Source organism: Plectropomus leopardus, chromosome 6, assembly GCF_026936395.1.
Source record: "Plectropomus leopardus strain MGB_pleo_1.0 chromosome 6, ASM2693639v1, whole genome shotgun sequence".
NCBI lineage: Eukaryota > Metazoa > Chordata > Actinopteri > Perciformes > Serranidae > Plectropomus > Plectropomus leopardus.
In genome coordinates, this window is record NC_142181.1 from 9,439,381 (window position 1) to 9,452,291 (window position 12,911).

Consider the following 12,911-nt stretch of genomic DNA (forward strand, 5'->3'; position numbering starts at 1 on the left):
AAAAATCATTATTATAAAATAATCATCATCAGTACAAAACTTTTGTGTGTCACCATTAAAGTCAAGAGCCTTTCATGTCTTTTTTTAACCACTTACTGATGGTTTGGAGTCTCAGGTTGTCCAACGAGATTTTTCACTGTTGGGGGATACAGAGACACACATATCCCTCATCCTGCAACTCTGAGTCACTTTCACCCTCTAAAGAGTCTTGTCAATTAAGCCAAATGAGAAGCAGCTGCTCCACCTGTCTGAAGATGAAGGCCCACAGTACTGACTTCACTTTGGTGATATTTATATCATTATCACTGCTTCTTTTGAGACACGAAACACATGCTTCTTCCAAACAATTTCAAGCAACACTTTACAATAACACAAAGAATAACGATACATCAATTTGCCACGGTGGGTTCATGTCTGTTTACATATCAAAAGGGCTATCTGCTGGTCTTCCTTTCACCATTTATGTTGAAGGTAAGTCAGACACTAAGAAAATATGTTGGTGGTAAAGCATCGCTTTAAGGTGTTTGCTATGCTCTTTATGTGCGTCTGAATTTACACACAGATGAACACAGCGGATACTACCAGGCCATCGCTATAGCCAAACACTGCCACTACTTCCTTGGAGAAACTGACAGCTTTATTGTCTTTACGGTTGCTTTACATGGATGTTTCGTGAGAAGACATGTAAGCTGAAAAGTGTCTGTTTATTTTTTGATGCAGATATAGGCTATATCTTTTCTGTCCTCTAATTTTTCTTTCCCATTTTGTTCAAAAGAAATACTTGACATATCTAAATGTTGTCATCATGGCACCTGCAGACTTTGGAAGACTTGAAATTGTCAAGACAATACCTCTGATCTGTGAAAGGAAAATCAAAGGTACGTTTACAGATAAATATCTTGACGTGTTTTGGGATTCATATCAATCCTCAGTGTGTTTTCTACAGAGGCAAACAAAAATGATAATCCGCGAGTATCAAGACATGATTTCTGCAACCAGGACGGCTTTAAAATCACCATCCATCAGAATGCCACAGTCCCACCTCTGAATCTGGAGGCTGTCTGGATCCCATCTGGTCAAAGCCAGAATTGCAAACCCCAGAAAAGATCCAAGGATGCCATCACTTTCAGCTTTCCATTCACGGACTGTGGCACTCAGTCTGTGGTAATACATCACCTCCAGTTCACAATCTCTAGACAAGTCAAGTATTACTGTGAGTATAACAGGTTTGTTTGTGTCTTGCAGATAGCAGATGGAATTATAACTTACTGGGTGAATATTGAGGTGAAACAACATGCACAGAAAGGCTCTATATTCCGTGATACTCCTTTCCAGTAAGAAATTAAAATGTTTGCTGCTTGTGCTGTGAAAAGGTAATGGACACTTATTTTAAAATTCTCCTTTTTTTTTTTTAGTCGTACTGTGCATTGTAGCTTTGCACTGGCCCAAGTTACTCAGCTGGGCATTGAGGTTCAGGGAGAAAAACCTGAGCAACCATCAGCACTGAAGAGTGAGGGAAAACTGAGGATTGAAATGAGGTTTGCCAAAGGTAATGTTTGTTGCTTTTCATTTTTGATTTTACTTTTATTGTCCATGACACCTTCTCTCTCAAAAATATGTCTGTATGTTTTTATTTTCTTTATGTTTTTATACAAAAGTGTGAAGAAACCATCAAGCATATTGAAACCCTTTTTGTGATTTATTTCTTTGATCTTTTATCCACAGATTCCAATTACAAGGCTTTCTATTCCTCTCGAGACCCTCCAACAGTAACTGAGCTCGGCCAGCCTGTGTATGTGGAGGTGTTTGTCCTCAAACATGAGGACAACAATGTGGTGCTGCTGCTTGACGACTGCTGGGCGACGCCAACTGAAAACCCACGTGACCCACAGAGATGGAACCTGCTTGTTAAAGGGTGAATTCACATGGAATTAAAAGATGCGTATTTAGAATTTTAAAAGGTCATTTCCATGTAAACACCTTTGCTTGTAGTTTGATCAATCAAACCTAATCTTTGTATCTGATCCAGATGCCCTTTCAGTGGTGATAGCCACACAACTGTTGTGTTACCAGTTGCTTCTAGTAAGGAGATGAAATATCCCTCTCTTCATAAATGGTTTGTCATCAAGATGTTCTCATTTGTGAAGTCCTCAAAATCTGAAAACCAGGTACTTAACAAATTCAAAATAAAACAGATGTTATTTGATTACTGCTGGTATTTTTTGTGTTTTTTTTAAAATATGATGTTCCTACAGGTTTATTTTCACTGTGATGTAGAGATCTGTAAAGGGCCACATTGCATACAATCCTGCAGCAGTGGTAAGTGGAGCTAAAGCCTATCAATCCTTATAATTAATTTATCTTTGGGTATTGATTTACGTACTTGCTTGCATGTAACACTGTGTTTTCTTCCTCTTTAGGAAGGCGTAAATTAAGAAGAATCACACCAGGGCGAGGACAGAGGATTTTTCACAGTATAGTCTCCAGTGTACCTCTTCTTCTATATCTCCTGTAAATAACAACAAAGGGACTTCTAATTTAAATCATATTTGGAAGGACAATTGAGAACAGTTCTGTCAAGAGCTGTCCATGATTTGTAATATATCTTAATGGCCAGTAGCCTCTGCAGATGTAAGCATGTTTTATGGTAGTGGGGGAGGTTTGTGTTATTTAACCAATAGGTTTTAGGATTAATTATGCTTCCTTTTTTTCCATCACTGTAATGGCTACTAATGTTTTTTTGGGTGATTGTAAAATGCTTGCTGGACCTCTGAAGACACAGAATTAATTTGCTGATCACTTTGGGGAAAAAATAATTTTCAATAATACATGCTTGGGTCTAACTTTGTCTTTCATACAGATAAAATTGTTAGTATTCAGAGTTCATTTGTTTAATAGAATAAATAGAACTATGGACAAATGAACAAACTGACTTGCTAACTTCTTTAATAATTTTTGAGGGTTGTATTGGAAAATTTCTGTGTAAATAAAGCTTGACAAAAAATAAATAAAATTAAAGCTGCAAGCAGCGATGAACGGGCCCTCGCAGCTCCACGCCCATGTGATTTACAGTGCTGAAAGTAGTGCAAACAATGGAGTAAGAGTGCACTCTGCTGGACAAATTATAGAATGCAACCATTTCAAAACCACCCCAGCATCATTTCCGGCATTATATAGTCTGTGAACAGAGTTTTCCTATCAATGCATATGGGAAAAACTATGCGCCGAGGCTGATTTGCAAAAGGCTCAAATCAGCTGATAATATAGATATGTTGAAAAATCAGTCAGGCTTTAGCAGAAATGGCAAAAATTTGCCCAAACATTTAAATAAAATTTAAATTGGTGGACTTTCTGTTGGGTTTAGGGCATGGCTCCAAGAGGCTTTTTTGTAGGTCTTGGGCTTTTACACGTTTCCCAAGTTTGTAGCTCTAGGTTAAATGGCCTGCGGGGTCTGCTTTGTTGATTAACAAAAAGAGACTTAGCATCAGATAGAGCCGCATTCACGTCTTCCACAACATAAATATAGGTGGAGGCATTGTCCATTATACAGGCCCACCTACTGAGGTATTCATCCTCATTTTGGGGAGACTCATACAGCGTATAGATGTTCAAGATGACAAACTTTTTATCTTTACAGCTGATTTCCAGTCCAATCGCCCAGTCAACAACTAATCCTATCACAATGACCATTTCATCATACTTCTTATTCCATAAGATGGCAACTCCACCTGGGATCCTGCCATGGACTATTTTAGCAGTGAGGTCCGTGGTCAATTCACCATAAAAGTCATTATGTAAAACATTCCGTCTTTTCAAGTCCTGTTGAGGTAGAAATGTCTCCTGAATACACAGTATATCACAGTTCCCCAACAGCTTGTCCGCAACAAAACAACGTTCTTTATCTTTGTCACTCCAAACCGCAGGCCTCGCGCATTATAGGACACAACACGCAAGTTCATATAGATAGTTCACCCCCTCCCGTGCACGCCACTGGTGGGAACCACATAAAACCGCCCTGCCGCAAAGGTTTCCATGACTACCCATTTAAAATAAAAACATTTTAGGTTTTGTTCAAGGACGTTTCCCCAAATGAATCTTAAGTTAATTAAAACTGTCGGTTGGGGAATAAAATTTTGTTGTAATTTAGTTCTGCTTACAAGAGTCGTAAGTTCAACAAGGCACTTAGGTCCATTAGCTGACCCCAAGGTTCATCTAAGAAATCTCCAAAAGAAGTTTCAGTTTTGGGTAAGCATTTGAATATCTTCTTATCAAGAGTTGTCCTCATCATCCACTACAAGGATCAAAACTGAATATGTAAATATAACTTAGGAACTGTTTATTATTATTGAGAGAGGAGGGGTGAGGCATGTCAAATCTTGTTTCAAGAACTGGGGAAGGACTAATGATTTCTGTTGTGGCTTAGGAAAGGGGCATACAACTTTGAATAGCTGAACATTTTTCCTCAAAGATTTTGCCTTTTTTTCCTTTTATTTTTCTAGTTAATTTTTGGTTATATTTAAGGAAAACATTTTGGAGATTTTATTTTTTTATTCAAAAAAAAAATCCGCCCTGGGGTTGGTGCTCAGGCTCTCATAATTATTCCTTCAATTATAATAGGGGTGCTTGGCGTTTATCAGTTTTGCAATTTCAAGAGGGCCTTTGCTTTGCTGGTCGAGAAAAAAAACAAAAACTTCTGCATAAAAGCCATTACCGTGAGGATGTGCATTTGTCGTCCATCATCTGAACATTGTAGTTTGATCACAGCAGACCCTCATCAATAACACCAGCCATCGCATCATCACAGAGCCGAGGAGAGGTGGAGTCGTCTGTTCCTATGCCCTGATGAAGTCTCCCTCACATCTTTCCTTGACCTTGTGATGTTTTCTGTGGAGAAGAAGGAAAAGTGGAAAGGAGATTATTTGAATTTTTTGACCGCAGCACAACACTCTCTACCACTCTAAATAGAGAGCGTTTGCGGTCCCTATTGGGCAATCAAGTCAATTTTATTTTTAAAGCCCATAAAGACAAAACATGGTTTGCCTCAGAGGGCTTTATAGCATACGACATCTCTCTGCCCTTAGACCCTCACATCACCTGAGGAAAAACTCCCAAAAAGAACCCCTTTAACGGGGGAAGAAAAAGGAAGAAACCTCAGGAAGAGCAGCAGTCAGGGTAAGCCTGACTGGGCCCTAAGGCCAAAGTCCCACCCTGGAGACACTCACCTACATGCTCCACCTCCCTCCCGGTCTGGCTCCGGGGGGGGGACCTGGTGTCCCCATACTGGGGTAGGTATTTTCAAACTAACTGGCTGAGTCATCATGGTCTTTTCAGATCCAGATCAAATGAAAAGCTAGTAAAAGTCTAGAGACTCTCCCTTAGAGGGTAACCTGCGCCATTTATTACCTTTTATTCAAGGCCGGTTCACGGGGACAACAGGCAGAGCAGAGCACTCCAGACGTCCCTCTCCCCAGCAACACCTTCCTCCTTCATGGCATCCCCCGAACACCCAAGTTTTTGCTTTGGCGACTGCCTCGGCTGCAGCCCTTCAGGCCAACCGGTGCAGTCTCGGAAAACACCTCTCTGTTGGGTTTCCACCAGCAGGTGTGTAGGTTGCTGTCTGACGCCCGACAGCTTCCCGCACCCCACTGGTGACTACCCGCAGTACCTAAAACAAAGCATTTGTTTTGGTATGCGAGGCTGCTTGCAAAGACAGGCACCGGCAACCTTCGGACTGCTGCTTTTAGCAGCTGCCTCCACAATGGAGGTACTGAACATGGACCACTTGGATTCCATGTTCACATCCTCCCCTGGGATGCACGGGAAAAAGCCCTTCAGGAGGATTCGATGATGCCAGGGGTCAGCACGCCCAGGGCACCCTCCCCTTCATGCTGCCCGGCTGCCCAGCCCTAAACCCGACCCTGCGGGCCACTGGGCTCCTGGGTGGTGACAGCATGTTACTTATTCGGGGTAAGCCCAACTGGGCCCTATGGTCAAAGTCCCACCCTGGAGACACTCACCTACATGCTCCACCTCCCTCCCGGTCTGGCTCCGGGGGGGAGAGCTGGTGTCCCCGTACTGGGGTAGGTATTTTCAATACTAACTGGCTGAGTCATCATGGTCTTTTCAGATCCAGATCAAATGAAAAGCTAGTAAAAGTCTAGAGACTCTCCCTTAGAGGGTAACCTGTGCCATTTATTACCTTTTATTCAAGGCCGGTTCACGGGGACAACAGGCAGAGCAGAGCACTCCAGACGTCCCTCTCCCCAGCAACACCTTCCTCCTTCATGGCATCCCCCGAACACCCAAGTTTTTGCTTTGGCGACTGCCTCGGCTGCAGCCCTTCAGGCCAACCGGTGCAGTCTCGGAAAACACCTCTCTGTTGGGTTTCCACCAGCAGGTGTGTAGGTTGCTGTCTGACGCCCGACAGCTTCCCGCACCCCACTGGTGACTACCCGCAGTACCTAAAACAAAGCATTTGTTTTGGTATGCGAGGCTGCTTGCAAAGACAGGCACCGGCAACCTTCGGACTGCTGCTTTTAGCAGCTGCCTCCTAATGGAGGTACTGAACATGGACCACTTGGATTCCATGTTCACATCCTCCCTGGGATGCACGGGAAAAAGCCCTTCAGGAGGATTCGATGATGCCAGGGGTCAGCACGCCCAGGGCACCCTCCCCTTCATGCTGCCCGGCTACCCAGCCCTAAACCCGACCCTGCGGGCCACTGGGCTCCTGGGTGGTGACAGCATGTTACTTATTCGGGGTAAGCCCAACTGGGCCCTATGGTCAAAGTCCCACCCTGGAGACACTCACCTACATGCTCCACCTCCCTCCCGGTCTGGCTCCGGGGGGGAGAGCTGGTGTCCCCGTACTGGGGTAGGTATTTTCAATACTAACTGGCTGAGTCATCATGGTCTTTTCAGATCCAGATCAAATGAAAAGCTAGTAAAAGTCTAGAGACTCTCCCTTAGAGGGTAACCTGTGCCATTTATTACCTTTTATTCAAGGCCGGTTCACGGGGACAACAGGCAGAGCAGAGCACTCCAGACGTCCCTCTCCCCAGCAACACCTTCCTCCTTCATGGCATCCCCCGAACACCCAAGTTTTTGCTTTGGCGACTGCCTCGGCTGCAGCCCTTCAGGCCAACCGGTGCAGTCTCGGAAAACACCTCTCTGTTGGGTTTCCACCAGCAGGTGTGTAGGTTGCTGTCTGACGCCCGACAGTTTCCCGCACCCCACTGGTGACTACCCGCAGTACCTAAAACAAAGCATTTGTTTTGGTATGCGAGGCTGCTTGCAAAGACAGGCACCGGCAACCTTCGGACTGCTGCTTTTAGCAGCTGCCTCCACAATGGAGGTACTGAACATGGACCACTTGGATTCCATGTTCACATCCTCCCCTGGGATGCACGGGAAAAAGCCCTTCAGGAGGATTCGATGATGCCAGGGGTCAGCACGCCCAGGGCACCCTCCCCTTCATGCTGCCCGGCTACCCAGCCCTAAACCCGACCCTGCGGGCCACTGGGCTCCTGGGTGGTGACAGCATGTTACTTATTCGGGGTAAGCCCAACTGGGCCCTATGGTCAAAGTCCCACCCTGGAGACACTCACCTACATGCTCCATCTCCCTCCCGGTCTGGCTCCAGGGGGAAGACCTGGTGTCCCCATACTGGGGTAGGTATTTTCAATACTAACTGGCTGAGTCATCATGGTCTTTTCAGATCCAGATCAAATGAAAAGCTAGTAAAAGTCTAGAGACTCTCCCTTAGAGGGTAACCTGTGCCATTTATTACCTTTTATTCAAGGCCGGTTCACGGGGACAACAGGCAGAGCAGAGCACTCCAGACGTCCCTCTCCCCAGCAACACCTTCCTCCTTCATGGCATCCCCCGAACACCCAAGTTTTTGCTTTGGCGACTGCCTCGGCTGCAGCCCTTCAGGCCAACCGGTGCAGTCTCGAAAGCACCTCTCTGTTGGGTTTCCACCAGCAGGTGTGTAGGTTGCTGTCTGACGCCCGACAGCTTCCCGCACCCCACTGGTGACTACCCGCAGTACCTAAAACAAAGCATTTGTTTTGGTATGCGAGGCTGCTTGCAAAGACAGGCACCGGCAACCTTCGGACTGCTGCTTTTAGCAGCTGCCTCCACAATGGAGGTACTGAACATGGACCACTTGGATTCCATGTTCACATCCTCCCCTGGGATGCACGGGAAAAAGCCCTTCAGGAGGATTCGATGATGCCAGGGGTCAGCACGCCCAGGGCACCCTCCCCTTCATGCTGCCCGGCTACCCAGCCCTAAACCCGACCCTGCGGGCCACTGGACTCCTGGGTGATGACAGCATGTTACTTATTCGGGGTAAGCCCAACTGGGCCCTATGGTCAAAGTCCCACCCTGGAGACACTCACCTACATGCTCCATCTCCCTCCCGGTCTGGCTCCGGGGGGAAGACCTGGTGTCCCCGTACTGGGGTAGGTATTTTCAATACTAACTGGCTGAGTCATCATGGTCTTTTCAGATCCAGATCAAATGAAAAGCTAGTAAAAGTCTAGAGACTCTCCCTTAGAGGGTAACCTGTGCCATTTATTACCTTTTATTCAAGGCCGGTTCACAGGGACAACAGGCAGAGCAGAGCACTCCAGACGTCCCTCTCCCCAGCAACACCTTCCTCCTTCATGGCATCCCCCGAACACCCAAGTTTTTGCTTTGGCGACTGCCTCGGCTGCAGCCCTTCAGGCCAACCGGTGCAGTCTCGAAAACACCTCTCTGTTGGGTTTCCACCAGCAGGTGTGTAGGTTGCTGTCTGACGCCCGACAGCTTCCCGCACCCCACTGGTGACTACCCGCAGTACCTAAAACAAAGCATTTGTTTTGGTATGCGAGGCTGCTTGCAAAGACAGGCACCGGCAACCTTCGGACTGCTGCTTTTAGCAGCTGCCTCCACAATGCAGGAACTGAACATGGACCACTTGGATTCCATGTTCACATCCTCCCCTGGGATGCACGGGAAAAAGCCCTTCAGGAGGATTCGATGATGCCAGGGGTCAGCACGCCCAGGGCACCCTCCCCTTCATGCTGCCCGGCTACCCAGCCCTAAACCCGACCCTGCGGGCCACTGGGCTCCTGGGTGGTGACAGCATGTTACTTATTCGGGGTAAGCCCAACTGGGCCCTATGGTCAAAGTCCCACCCTGGAGACACTCACCTACATGCTCCACCTCCCTCCCGGTCTGGCTCCGGGGGGGAGAGCTGGTGTCCCCGTACTGGGGTAGGTATTTTCAATACTAACTGGCTGAGTCATCATGGTCTTTTCAGATCCAGATCAAATGAAAAGCTAGTAAAAGTCTAGAGACTCTCCCTTAGAGGGTAACCTGTGCCATTTATTACCTTTTATTCAAGGCCGGTTCACGGGGACAACAGGCAGAGCAGAGCACTCCAGACGTCCCTCTCCCCAGCAACACCTTCCTCCTTCATGGCATCCCCCGAACACCCAAGTTTTTGCTTTGGCGACTGCCTCGGCTGCAGCCCTTCAGGCCAACCGGTGCAGTCTCGGAAAACACCTCTCTGTTGGGTTTCCACCAGCAGGTGTGTAGGTTGCTGTCTGACGCCCGACAGCTTCCCGCACCCCACTGGTGACTACCATGAGTACCTAAAGCAAAGCATTTGTTTTGGTATGCGAGGCTGCTTACAAAGACAGGCACCGGCAACCTTCGGACTGCTGCTCTTAGCAGCTGCCTCCATTAATGGAGGTACTGAACATGGACCACTTGGATTCCATGTTCACATCCTCCCCTGGGATGCACGGGAAAAAGCCCTTCAGGAGGATTCGATGATGCCAGGGGTCAGCACGCCCAGGGCACCCTCCCTTCATGCTGCCCGGCTGCCCAGCCCTAAACCCGACCCTGCGGGCCACTGGGCTCCTGGGTGGTGACAGCATGTTACTTATTCGGGTAAGCCCAACTGGGCCCTATGGTCAAAGTCCCACCCTGGAGACACTCACCTACATGCTCCACCTCCCTCCCGGTCTGGCTCCAGGGGAAGACCTGGTGTCCCGTGCTGGGGTAGGTATTTTCAATACTAACTGGCTGAGTCATCATGGTCTTTTCAGATCCAGATCAAATGAAAAGCTAGTAAAAGTCTAGAGACTCTCCCTTAGAGAGTAACCTGTGCCATTTATTACCTTTTATTCAAGGCGGTTCACGGGGACAACAGGCAGAGCAGAGCACTCCAGACGTCCCTCTCCCCAGCAACACCTTCCTCCTTCATGGCATCCCCCGAACACCCAAGTTTTTGCTTTGGCGACTGCCTCGGCTGCAGCCCTTCAGGCCAACCGGTGCAGTCTCGGAAAACACCTCTCTGTTGGGTTTCCACCAGCAGGTGTGTAGGTTGCTGTCTGACGCCCGACAGCTTCCCGCACCCCACTGGTGACTACCCGCAGTACCTAAAACAAAGCATTTGTTTTGGTATGCGAGGCTGCTTGCAAAGACAGGCACCGGCAACCTTCGGACTGCTGCTTTTAGCAGCTGCCTCCACAATGGAGGTACTGAACATGGACCACTTGGATTCCATGTTCACATCCTCCCCTGGGATGCACGGGAAAAGCCCTTCAGGAGGATTCGATGATGCCAGGGGTCAGCACGCCCAGGGCACCTCCCCTTCATGCTGCCCGGCTACCCAGCCCTAAACCCGACCCTGCGGGCCACTGGGCTCCTGGGTGGTGACAGCATGTTACTTATTCGGGGTAAGCCCAACTGGGCCCTATGGTCAAAGTCCCACCCTGGAGACACTCACCTACATGCTCCACCTCCCTCCCGGTCTGGCTCCGGGGGGGAGAGCTGGTGTCCCATACTGGGGTAGGTATTTTCAATACTAACTGGCTGAGTCATCATGGTCTTTTCAGATCCAGATCAAATGAAAAGCTAGTAAAAGTCTAGAGACTCTCCCTTAGAGGGTAACCTGTGCCATTTATTACCTTTTATTCAAGGCCGGTTCACGGGGACAACAGGCAGAGCAGAGCACTCCAGACGCCCCTCTCCCCAGCAACACCTTCCTCCTTCATGGCATCCCCCGAACACCCAAGTTTTTGCTTTGGCGACTGCCTCGGCTGCAGCCCTTCAGGCCAACCGGTGCAGTCTCGGAAAACACCTCTCTGTTGGGTTTCCACCAGCAGGTGTGTAGGTTGCTGTCTGACGCCCGACAGCTTCCCGCACCCCACTGGTGACTACCCGCAGTACCTAAAACAAAGCATTTGTTTTGGTATGCGAGGCTGCTTGCAAAGACAGGCACCGGCAACCTTCGGACTGCTGCTTTTAGCAGCTGCCTCCCTAATGGAGGTACTGAACATGGACCACTTGGATTCCATGTTCACATCCTCCCTGGGATGCACGGGAAAAAGCCCTTCAGGAGGATTCGATGATGCCAGGGGTCAGCACGCCCAGGGCACCCTCCCCTTCATGCTGCCCGGCTGCCCAGCCCTAAACCCGACCCTGCGGGCCACTGGGCTCCTGGGTGGTGACAGCATGTTACTTATTCGGGGTAAGCCCAACTGGGCCCTATGGTCAAAGTCCCACCCTGGAGACACTCACCTACATGCTCCACCTCCCTCCCGGTCTGGCTCTGGGAGAGCTGGTGTCCCGTACTGGGGTAGGTATTTTCAATACTAACTGGCTGAGTCATCATGGTCTTTTCAGATCCAGATCAAATGAAAAGCTAGTAAAAGTCTAGAGACTCTCCCTTAGAGGGTAACCTGTGCCATTTATTACCTTTTATTCAAGGCCGGGTCACGGGACAACAGGCAGAGCAGAGCACTCCAGACGTCCCTCTCCCCAGCAACACCTTCCTCCTTCATGGCATCCCCCGAACACCCAAGTTTTTGCTTTGGCGACTGCCTCGGCTGCAGCCCTTCAGGCCAACCGGTGCAGTCTCGAAAACACCTCTCTGTTGGGTTTCCACCAGCAGGTGTGTAGGTTGCTGTCTGACGCCCGACAGCTTCCCGCACCCCACTGGTGACTACCCGCAGTACCTAAAACAAAGCATTTGTTTTGGTATGCGAGGCTGCTTGCAAAGACAGGCACCGGCAACCTTCGGACTGATGCTTTTAGCAGCTGCCTCCTAATGGAGGTACTGAACATGGACCACTTGGATTCCATGTTCACATCCTCCCCTGGGATGCACGGGAAAAAGCCCTTCAGGAGGATTCGATGATGCCAGGGGTCAGCACGCCCAGGGCACCCTCCCCTTCATGCTGCCCGGCTACCCAGCCCTAAACCCGACCCTGCGGGCCACTGGGCTCCTGGGTGGTGACAGCATGTTACTTATTCGGGGTAAGCCCAACTGGGCCCTATGGTCAAAGTCCCACCCTGGAGACACTCACCTACATGCTCCACCTCCCTCCCGGTCTGGCTCCGGGGGGGAGAGCTGGTGTCCCCGTACTGGGGTAGGTATTTTCAATACTAACTGGCTGAGTCATCATGGTCTTTTCAGATCCAGATCAAATGAAAAGCTAGTAAATGTCTAGAGACTCTCCCTTAGAGGGTAACCTGTGCCATTTATTACCTTTTATTCAAGGCCGGGTCACGGGGACAACAGGCAGAGCAGAGCACTCCAGACGTCCCTCTCCCCAGCAACACCTTCCTCCTTCATGGCATCCCCCGAACACCCAAGTTTTTGCTTTGGCGACTGCCTCGGCTGCAGCCCTTCAGGCCAACCGGTGCAGTCTCGGAAAACACCTCTCTGTTGGGTTTCCACCAGCAGGTGTGTAGGTTGCTGTCTGACGCCCGACAGCTTCCCGCACCCCACTGGTGACTACCCGCAGTACCTAAAACAAAGCATTTGTTTTGGTATGCGAGGCTGCTTGCAAAGACAGGCACCGGCAACCTTCGGACTGCTGCTTTTAGCAGCTGCCTCCACAATGGAGGTA

At 48.9% G+C, this 12,911-nt stretch overlaps 2 protein-coding genes across 4 annotated transcripts in view; one reads left to right on the forward strand and one right to left on the reverse strand.

Moving 5' to 3' along the window:
• The window catches only part of LOC121943336 (P2X purinoceptor 5-like), a 40,617-nt gene that overhangs the window by 17,917 nt on the left and 9,789 nt on the right, over nt 1–12,911 (reverse strand). For all 3 annotated transcript variants that reach the window (XM_088078650.1, XM_088078651.1, XM_088078652.1), the window contains one exon: nt 4,712–4,884. In XM_088078650.1, coding sequence (XP_087934776.1) covers nt 4,712–4,740 — 29 coding nt within the window. In that variant the 5' untranslated portion in view covers nt 4,741–4,884. The remainder of the gene's footprint in view (nt 1–4,711; nt 4,885–12,911) is intronic.
• On the forward strand, nt 194–2,860 carry LOC121943731 (zona pellucida sperm-binding protein 4-like). Its single transcript, XM_042487333.2, has 10 exons — nt 194–471; nt 563–684; nt 776–878; nt 947–1,164; nt 1,246–1,334; nt 1,416–1,549; nt 1,726–1,915; nt 2,030–2,168; nt 2,256–2,319; nt 2,421–2,860. Exons 1-10 carry the CDS (start codon nt 225–227, stop codon nt 2,513–2,515), a joined length of 1,401 nt encoding a protein of 466 aa, XP_042343267.2. The 5' UTR covers nt 194–224; the 3' UTR covers nt 2,516–2,860.

Coding starts and splice junctions, on each gene's coding strand:
- LOC121943731 (XM_042487333.2), top strand. CDS start 225: ATGAGAAGCAGCTGCTCCACCTGTCTGAAGATGAAGGCCCACAGTACT. Junction 685..775: donor GATGTTTCGTGAGAAGACAT/GTAAGCTGAAAA, acceptor TTTGTTCAAAAG/AAATACTTGACATATCTAAA. Junction 1,335..1,415: donor TTCCGTGATACTCCTTTCCA/GTAAGAAATTAA, acceptor TTTTTTTTTTAG/TCGTACTGTGCATTGTAGCT.